The sequence below is a fragment of the Procambarus clarkii genome, chromosome 40, assembly GCF_040958095.1.
Source record: "Procambarus clarkii isolate CNS0578487 chromosome 40, FALCON_Pclarkii_2.0, whole genome shotgun sequence".
NCBI classification, from domain to species: Eukaryota; Metazoa; Arthropoda; class Malacostraca; order Decapoda; family Cambaridae; genus Procambarus; species Procambarus clarkii.
In genome coordinates, this window is record NC_091189.1 from 33607498 (window position 1) to 33617497 (window position 10000).

Sequence of the window (10000 nt, forward strand, 5' to 3'; positions counted from 1 at the left end):
GACACGAGGAAGGTCGTTGACGGAGACTTGCCACGTACCCCGGAGCGTGGGTGGAGCGTGACGCGGAGAGCATGTGGTTGTGAGCGTGTGTTAGGAGGGCGTGGTCTTGGGACGCTTCACCAAGGCTGGTGGATGCTCCTCCTCCAGTTTGGTGGGCGCCGCTCGCTTCGACTTCCGAATCTTCATGAAATCTGCAGGAAGAAAACAAAACATTTTAGCGAGTCATTCCTCTTAACACAAATCATCAATATTAGATAATCAAAATAACTAGGTTATTGTACAACGACAAAATCGGTTAAGTATGGAAAAGGGCGACATGAAAGTTAAAATAATGTTGTATAACTATTAAATAAAAATAAAATACAATGATAGTGGAAAGGGATGTCTGGCTTCAGGGATGACATCCCCATCCATGACATCACTCACAACCCTTCAGCTGTCACTAATTTCAGAACCCTTCCACAAAGCCTCCAATGCACGATCCACAGGATCCGATTCCCTATCTCCATGCTGTCAACTTCATTGAAACCACAAGAATGAAATGATTGTGAAATCACAGTGTGTGGGACGTTCAGGTATACAGGTTCGATCCATCAGACAAGTATCACACACACTTCCTTAATGCCATGAGCTATACCCTCCTTTTGTGGAACACCAAGGGACAACCTTGCCCCTCCCAGAATTATGCAACACCTTGTCGTCACCACCACCCTCCCTCTCGCGTTGATGTGGCTCCCTCCTGGTACACTGCCCACTCTCCCTCTGCAACTAGCATCATCCACTACTACTCCCCACCACACACACACCATGTCCCCTCTCTTGCAATGATGTGCAACCCTCGATGACACTTTTTAATTCATGATTTATACCAATTGGAGTCATTCAAACTTAGGAATGATCTGGGTAAATATTGGTTTGGAAATAGGGTTGTTTGCTGATTTATGGAACAATTTATTGTGTAACATAGATGTGGAAAAGATGGATTGTTTCAAGAGTAGGTCAGACATATACGTTTGGGTGAATGTAAGCAGGAGCTACCTCGTATGGGCCAGTATGAGCCTTCTCTGCACTATCCTTCATTCTTATGTTCTTATGGCAATTCCCCCAACAAATAAATTTGGTAAAATGCTGGATTACAATATTGAATATATAAATTATATACAGCCAGATCAATTGACTGATATTCTCCAGATTACAGACTGGAGAAGTGGTGGGCATAGCTTGAAGGGCAGGCGTGGGTATTGACTAACTGCACGTGGGCATGGCTTGAAGGACAGGTGGGGCATGTGGTACAGTACTACACGAGACAGGTGGGGCATGTGGTACAGTACTACATGAGACAGGTGGGGCATGTGGTACAGTACTACATGAGACAGGTGGGGCATGTGGTACAGTACTACATGAGACAGGTGGGGCATGTGGTACAGTACTACATGAGACAGGTGGGGCATGTGGTACAGTACTACATGAGACAGGTGGGGCATGTGGTACAGTACTACATGATTCCAACAGTTATCATCTAGGCTAAGTAAATTTAAGACCTTTAACTGCAAACCTGGAATAAGGAAAATAAATTAGCACTTAAATGACTTGTCCACAGACAGCCTAGTGTTCTTCCTCAAGATGTTCCTCCAAAGGCCTATATATTCTACTGATGTCTTTGATCTTTTCCAACGTGGAAACCAACATTTAAGCTTGGTCCTATGTTCAATTACCACGTGACCATCTGTCAACTATAGTCTGAAGGTTGTCTCGCTTATAAATGGCTTACAAAATAATAAAGATACAGCCCACTAGCACCAAGCCAGGCTGCTTGTTCACTGAAACCTTTGGCCAGCCAACGACTGGTACAAACAATGCAAGGAGCGAATCTGTGAAACTTATTTGCCTGGTCTATTTTTAAATCAACAGGTTACAAATTGGACGTGCTCAAGAATGCCTGAAAAAGTACGGGATTAACAGGGTTGTAATGTATATGTGGGGCGCTCCAAGCACAATAACCCTGGCCCAACAAGTGATGGAACTGGTGTGGAATAGAGGGGGAAGAGGGGGGGGGGGGTCGGAGAAGCATGTACCCACTTCTCAATTTCCAGGTCTGTGTTCAATTTTTGCACTAATGGGGACTTAATAGCTGCCTTTCCTATTTGTTATAATTATGGATGGACTCCACTGGACACAGCCTTAGCTGGGGTGCCCCAAACCCCCAATTTCCATCAGCGGGCCCAAGGCCAGCTAGGGAAGTACAAATCTCTGAGCCCGCTCCGGGTCCATGCCTACACAGTACTAGCCTACTCTGAAGTGCATCATTTAGACACGCGGAAATAGCTTATATAATAACAAATAAAAGGCATTTTGCATTATTGGAGTTGAATAGCTTGCCTACTCTTGTCGTTGTAAAGCAAGTGTTTGTCGTGTGTTTTTGTTCAGTACCGATACATTTATCTGAATTAGCCTTAAGTTTGTCGATATCAGTTTTCAGATGTGATTATCAATTTGCTTCGACCAACAGGGTTTGGTAATGTTGCATTCTCGGGTGTCTGCACTACAGTTGGGTTCCTTCTCCACTTACAATTGGAAATCCTCAGTTCGAATCTCAGGCGGGAGAGAAATGGTTGGGTACGTTTCCTTTGACCTAATACCGCTGTTCATCTAACAATATATGTGTGCCCTGGACTTAGTAAGGGAGTAATATTATCAACACTGCAGCCAATATTTTAGGGTGTACTTGAGCTGGAGTTAAGTGTTCTGGGGGGGGGGGGGGGTTGAAGCGAGTGGAGGGTGGGTTAGTGCTGTGGGGGGGGGGGGGGGGTTGGAGTAGTAAGAGGAGGGGGGGGGGGAGAGGTTGGTGTCGTAAGGGAGGAGGGGCGGTTGTGGAAAGTGTAGTGTTGGTGTGTTGCGTGATGGGATGGGGAAGCGGGGATGGGGAAGCGGGGATGGGGAAGCGGGGATGGGGAAGCGGGGATGGGGAGGGGCGAGAGGGAAGTACAGAAGAGTAGTGTGGGTGGAGGTGGAGCCGCTAGGGGTCATGGTGCAGTATGGGTGCCGTCCACCCCGTCCACCCCACCTACACAACTCCCATACAACATTACCACCCCACTAGCTCCTGGGTACATGTTTACTGCTAGGTGAACACCGGCATTAGGTGAAAAGAAACGTACCCAAACATTTCTCTCCCGCATAAGATTCGAACTCGGGTTTCCCGATTTTAAGTCGACATAAGCCTTCACAGCTTCACTAAACTGATGTATTTAAATTGCCCGAACCTAACCCATCCGGGGACCCAAGAATAGAAACTGAAGCACAACGTTTCGGTTCTGAGAGCAGCTGTATGATTTTTTTGTGCAGCAGTTTTTGGCCTTAAAAGATTTGTACATGGAATTGTACATAAAATGCGATGTAGTATTGGCCGGGTTACAGTGTGACCTCCAGGGTGGGGGGGGGGGGTTTACGGTGTGACCTCCAGGGGGGGGGGTTTACGGTGTGACCTCCAGGGGGGGGGGGGGTTACGGTGTGACCTCCAGGGGGGGGGGGGTTACGGTGTGACCTCCAGGGGGGGATTACGGCGTGACCTCCAAGGGGGGGGTTTACGGTGTGACCTCCAGGGGGGGGAGGGGGTTACGGCGTGACCTCCAGGGGGGGGAGGGGGTTACGGCGTGACCTCCAGGGGAGGGGGTTACGGCGTGACCTCCAGGGGGGGGTTACGGTGTGACCTCCAGCGGGGGGGGGGTTACGGTGTGACCTCCAGGGGGGGATTACGGCGTGACCTCCAAGGGGGGGGGGTTTACGGTGTGACCTCCAGGGGGGGGGAGGGGGTTACGGCGTGACCTCCAGGGGGGGGAGGGGGTTACGGCGTGACCTCCAGGGGGGGGAGGGGGTTACGGCGTGACCTCCAGGGGAGGGGGTTACGGCGTGACCTCCAGGGGAGGAGGTTACGGCGTGACCTCCAGTGGGGGGGTTACGGCGTGACCTCTAGTGGGGGGGTTACGGCGTGACCTCCAGGGGGGGGGTTACGGCGTGACCTCCAGTGGGGGGGGGTTACGGTGTGACCTCCAGGGGGGGGGGGTTACGGTGTGACCTCCAGGGGGGGATTACGGCGTGACCTCCAAGGGGGGGGTTTACGGTGTGACCTCCAGGGGGGGGGAGGGGGTTACGGCGTGACCTCCAGGGGGGGGAGGGGGTTACGGCGTGACCTCCAGGGGAGGGGGTTACGGCGTGACCTCCAGGGGGGGGGTTACGGTGTGACCTCCAGCGGGGGGGGTTACGGTGTGACCTCCAAGGGGGGGGTTTACGGTGTGACCTCCAGGGGGGGGGAGGGGGTTACGGCGTGGACCTCCAGGGGGGGGAGGGGGTTACGGCGTGACCTCCAGGGGGGGGAGGGGGTTACGGCGTGACCTCCAGGGGAGGGGGTTACGGCGTGACCTCCAGGGGAGGAGGTTACGGCGTGACCTCCAGTGGGGGGGTTACGGCGTGACCTCTAGTGGGGGGGTTACGGCGTGACCTCCAGGGGGGGGGTTACGGCGTGACCTCCAGTGGGGGGGGGTTACGGCGTGACCTCCAGTGGGGGGGGGGGGGGGGTTACGGCGTGACCTCCAGTGGGGGGGGGGGTTACGGCGTGACCTCCAGTGGGGGGGGGTTACGGCGTGACCCCCAGGGGGGGGTTACGGTGTGACCCCCAGGGGGGGTTACGGTGTGACCTCCAGGGGGGGGTTACGGTGTGACCTCCAGGGGGGGTTACGGTGTGACCTCCAGGGGGGGTTACGGTGTGACCTCCAGGGGGGGTTACGGTGTGACCTCCAGGGGGTTTACGGTGTGACCTCCAGGGGGGTTACGGTGTGCCTCCAGGGGGGGTTACGGTGTGACCTCCAGGGGGGGTTACGGTGTGACCTCCAGGGGGGGGTTACGGTGTGACCTCCAGGGGGGGGTTACGGTGTGACCTCCAGGGGGGGGGGTTACAGTGTGACCTCCAGGGGGGGGGTTACGGTGTGACCTCCAGGGGGGGTTACGGTGTGACCTCCAGGGGGGTTACGGTGTGACCTCCAGGGGGGGTTACGGTGTGACCTCCAGGGGGGGTTACGGTGTGACCTCCAGGGGGGGGTTACGGTGTGACCTCCAGGGGGGGGGTTACGGTGTGACCTCCAGGGGGGGTTACGGTGTGACCTCCAGGGGGGTTACGGTGTGACCTCCAGGGGGGTTACGGTGTGACCTCCAGGGGGGGTTACGGTGTGACCTCCAGGGGGGGTTACGGTGCGACCTCCAGGGGGGGTTACGGTGCGACCTCCAGGGGGGGTTACGGTGTGACCTCCAGGGGGGGTTACGGTGTGACCTCCAGGGGGGGTTACGGTGTGACCTCCAGGGGGGGTTACGGTGTGACCTCCAGGGGGGGGGGGGTTACAGTGTGACCTCCAGGGGGGTTACGGTGTGACCAGGGGGGGTTACGGTGTGACCTCCAGGGGGGTTACGGTGTGACCTCCAGGGGGGTTACGGTGTGACCTCCAGGGGGGGTTACGGTGTGACCTCCAGGGGGGGGTTACGGTGTGACCTCCAGGGGGGGGGTTACGGTGTGACCTCCAGGGGGGGTTACGGTGTGACCTCCAGGGGGGTTACGGTGTGACCTCCAGGGGGGGTTACGGTGTGACCTCCAGGGGGGGTTACGGTGTGACCTCCACGGGGGGTTACGGTGTGACCTCCAGGGGGGGTTACGGTGTGACCTCCAGGGGGGGGTTACGGTGTGACCTCCAGGGGGGGGTTACGGTGTGACCTCCAGGGGGGGTTACGGTGTGACCTCCAGGGGGGGTTACGGTGTGACCTCCAGGGGGGGTTACGGTGTGACCTCCAGGGGGGGTTACGGTGTGACCTCCAGGGGGGTTACGGTGTGACCTCCAGGGGGGTTACGGTGTGACCTCCAGGGGGGGGGTTACGGTTTGACCTCCAAGGGGGGGGTTACGGTGTGACCTCCAGGGGGGGGTTACGGTGTGACCTCCAGGGGGGGGTTACGGTGTGACCTCCAGGGGGGGGTTACGGTGTGACCTCCAGGGGGGGGGTTACGGTGTGACCTCCAGGGGGGGGTTACGGTGTGACCTCCAGGGGGGGTTACAGTGTGACCTCCAGGGGGGTTACGGTGTGACCTCCAGGGGGGTTACGGTGTGACCTCCAGGGGGTGGGTTTACGGTGTGACCTCCAGGGGGGGTTACGGTGTGACCTCCAGGGGGGGTTACGGTGTGACCTCCAGGGGGGGTTACGGTGTGACCTCCAGGGGGGGTTACGGTGTTACCTCCAGGGGGGGTTACGGTGTTACCTCCAGGGGGGGTTACGGTGTGACCTCCAGGGGGGGTTACGGTGTGACCTCCAGGGGGGGGGTTACGGTGTGACCTAGATGGGGGGGTTACGGTGTGACCTCCAGGGGGGGTTACGGTGTGACCTCCAGGGGGGGTTACGGTGTGACCTCCAGGGGGGGGGGGTTACGGTGTGACCTCCAGGGGGGGTTACGGTGTGACCTCCAGGGGGGGGTTACGGTGTGACCTCCAGGGGGGGGTTACGGTGTGACCTCCAGGGGGGGGTTACGGTGTGACCTCCAGGGGGGGGTTACGGTGTGACCTCCAGGGGGGGGTTACGGTGTGACCTCCAGGGGGGTTACGGTGTGACCACCTTCCTACACGCAACGGTGGCTCCAAGTGGGCAGCATCTGCCCTCACAAACACAACCTGGCTAGCCAGCCACAAACACGCACTGGTAGCCTCCAACACGCCAACGTTCTTCCCTCATAAAAACAACACAAGATGAGCCAGGACCAGCCGTAGCACTGCGGGCTCGCCACTCACAAGAGACCACTACTTCTCTACGTAGTTCCTGGCCTTGGCACACACACACAAGTCCAAGTCCATCAAATCGAATGCCAGAAGGATATATTCCAAACACAAAGCCAAGTTTCAAAGACGCCATCTGCTTGGCATCACCAGCAACACCACCTCGGAGAAACAAGGACACCAACCTTATGGTGGCAGCATTACTCTCGTGTCCCTCCGAGGCGGACACGCCCCTCTGGTCAAGGCAAGAGGGTAACATACGCTGCGGCCACGGGCGGCGCGTGTGCCCATCTTGCCGGGAGTCCACCACCCCAGCCAGATTGCAACTCCCAGGAGCAGGTGCACCAATGTTTCTGTGGTGGTGGTGGTGGTGGTGGTGGTGGTGGTGGTGGTGGGGGGCCGCTCCACCACCACCACCAACCCTACCATCATCCTCTAGCCCTCTAACATGTTAAGAAAAACCTAGTAACCTGGATAATAATGTGCCCTAACTGTTTCACCATCCCTCCCTTGTTAATAGCATGGTATAACTGCTTCACCGTAAAACTATATTAATTGTGTTATGTAATATGACAAATCGCTATGAAACCTGCGTCGCCCAACCAAACCAAGCCGGGAACTACCCTCATTAGGTTATAACGCATAGTTCCATAGGCAACACACACACACACACACACACACACACACACACACACACACACAACTAAAACCTTGATCTTGAGCTCAGAAAAAGTGGATCTTGCAACCAGCAATTACCACCGGGTACAGAACCCGGCCAACGCCTGTATCTCAAGTCGTCGCTGCGGGCATTTGCCTCGCAGCGGGGGCACGGGGGCATCTTGGGAGGGCACAGGTAGCCGGGAAGAGGTCACGCCGGGGTCAAGAGTCTCCGACTTTACTTGGAGACTTCATTAGGCCAAGAATATCTCGCTCCCCCTACAGAAAGTGTTCTAACAAAGACAACGCGTTGGCTACCGTTGGCAACGTCTTGGAAGATTTCTGGAGAAAGAGGTGAATCCGGGCACCAGTGGAGGAGAAACAAGGGATAATTGCGGGTTAGCGAGTGGCCTGCAGGCACGGAGCTTCCTAGAAGGGGAAGAAAGAGCACAACACAAATCTCAACCACGGGTGCTCAAGACGCTCTGCTCAAGTGCTTGCATGTTTTCAAGCGCATGAATTACCGATTTACACATGACCCAAGTCTACTGTTTTACTGTTTTATTCGAGAGAATATAGAAAAGGAACTTTTTTTCCTAGTCTCACGCCGTTGTACATGTTCGTGCCTGATGTGACCCCTACCAAAACCTGGCTCAAGCTGGGCCAAGGGGAGTAACCAACCGTTCCGGCGCGCGGGGCAATGACGCCTCTAGCACCATCCTGCTCAAGGCTCCAAATGACTCACTGGAGACCTCTCCTTCGGCACCCCTAATTCACAAATCCTGGTGGACAAGATACTGGGAACAACTAGTTAATAAAAAGACAGATGAAGATGGAAACTATTGGAAGATGCTATTTAGAAGCAATAACAAAAACAGGAGCATATAAGCCAACAAGACTGACAAGTATGGAAACCGGGTTGATTTATGGGACAAATTACTGGGTAAAACAGACGAGGGATCGCTGGATTGTTTCAAGCGCAGGTTAAGACATGTATATGGATGAGCTCGGGTGAACATGAATGTTTGTATAGCTATGAATAACCGCTGCATAACACATGCCATAAGACCTTTTGGAATCGTATACCGTGATCTTCATACAGTTACTAATGTGGCCTTGCAACCTTAACCACAGATTCAAGAAGAACATGTAGTAAAAACTGTGATAAGAATGTAAGGCAAGAGTGAAACCAAATTACCTCTCATCTATTATTAACAGAATTCGGATATTACATTGCCAACGGCTATTTTTCCACCCGTTTGCACTGGTAATGGTGGAATCACTAATTTACATCGGCAACTGCAACTATCGCTCCTTTGCTTCGGCCGGGAAACTACAATATTTATGAGCATAATAAAAAACTGTAGTTCTTGGCCAATAAGAAACAGCTCCTATTCACATCTTTTTGGCTACAATGGGCGCACTCAATCTAATCTAACCCCACATAGCCTAAGTTAAATTACATCCTAAACTAACCCAAATACTGCATAAGATGAATTATTCCGTTCACACAAACAGACAACGGGCTTGGGTGGACCGTCTGGTGTATAATTCGACCGTAACCCCGCGCTAGGCTACGCTGGTTTAGGGACAACTTTTGATAATCACGTAGAAGGCAAGATACTTATGAAGGAAGATCGCACAGCCAATATAACTATATAACACATGGAAGGGATGTGGAGAGAGGTAAAGAAAGATGCCGAAGCACTTGGACCATCGGAGAACGAACGACGGCCGACCTCCTTGACGGGAGGCCGCCGCCGCGCTGTGCCGGCCCGACACCGCGAAACCTCTCTCAATGAATCCTAAATTTTTCTCATCTCTTTTTCACCCAAGTAGCTTGTCACAGTGAATAATATGAGTATGCAATGACAATCTTATACATATTAGTGTTTGACGATGACAATTTCACACAGAATGAAACGTTCTGCCAGAAACGCTGTGCGTGCTAGTGGCTTCACAAGAATGTAAATACTGTACTATCCAATGTATTCTCACAAACCCAATGTACCTTCTTGTATATATATAAATAAACAAATAAACAAATAAATAAATAAATAAATAAATAAATAAATAAATAAATAAATGAAGCCAACTACATATCAATTTGTCTTATTTCAATTCCTTCTTCCCCCATACCACATCCAAGTGGGACTTACTCGTAATTGCCTTGTCTAACAGTTATGTTATTTATGAAGCAGTGAACATTTAGTAAAAATAGCTAACAGAAAAATGTAAATAAAATGGTATTTTATAAAAAAAATCAACAGGAAAACAGATTCACAAATCCCAGGCCACAGCGGGAACTCTCCCACATACCAGGCCACAGCGGGAACTCTCCCACATCCCAAGCCACAGCAGGAACTCTCCCACATCCCAAGCCACAGCAGGAACTCTCCCACATCCCAAGCCACAGCAGGAACTCTCCCACATCCCACGCCACAGCGGGAACTCTCCCACATCCCAAGCCACAGCAGGAACTCTCCCACATCCCACGCCACAGCGGGAACTCTCCCACATCCCACGCCACAGCGGGAACC

The 10000-nt window shown here is 53.5% G+C and overlaps 1 protein-coding gene across 1 annotated transcript in view; it reads right to left on the bottom strand.

The window, feature by feature from the left end:
* Nucleotides 1–10000, bottom strand: part of LOC138372965 (salivary glue protein Sgs-3-like) — a 33049-nt gene that overhangs the window by 5868 nt on the left and 17181 nt on the right. Inside the window, exon 2 of the mRNA XM_069338947.1 lies at nucleotides 1–191. This exon is cut by the window's left edge and continues 5868 nt beyond it. Coding sequence (XP_069195048.1) covers nucleotides 91–191 — 101 coding nt within the window. The 3' untranslated portion in view covers nucleotides 1–90. The remainder of the gene's footprint in view (nucleotides 192–10000) is intronic.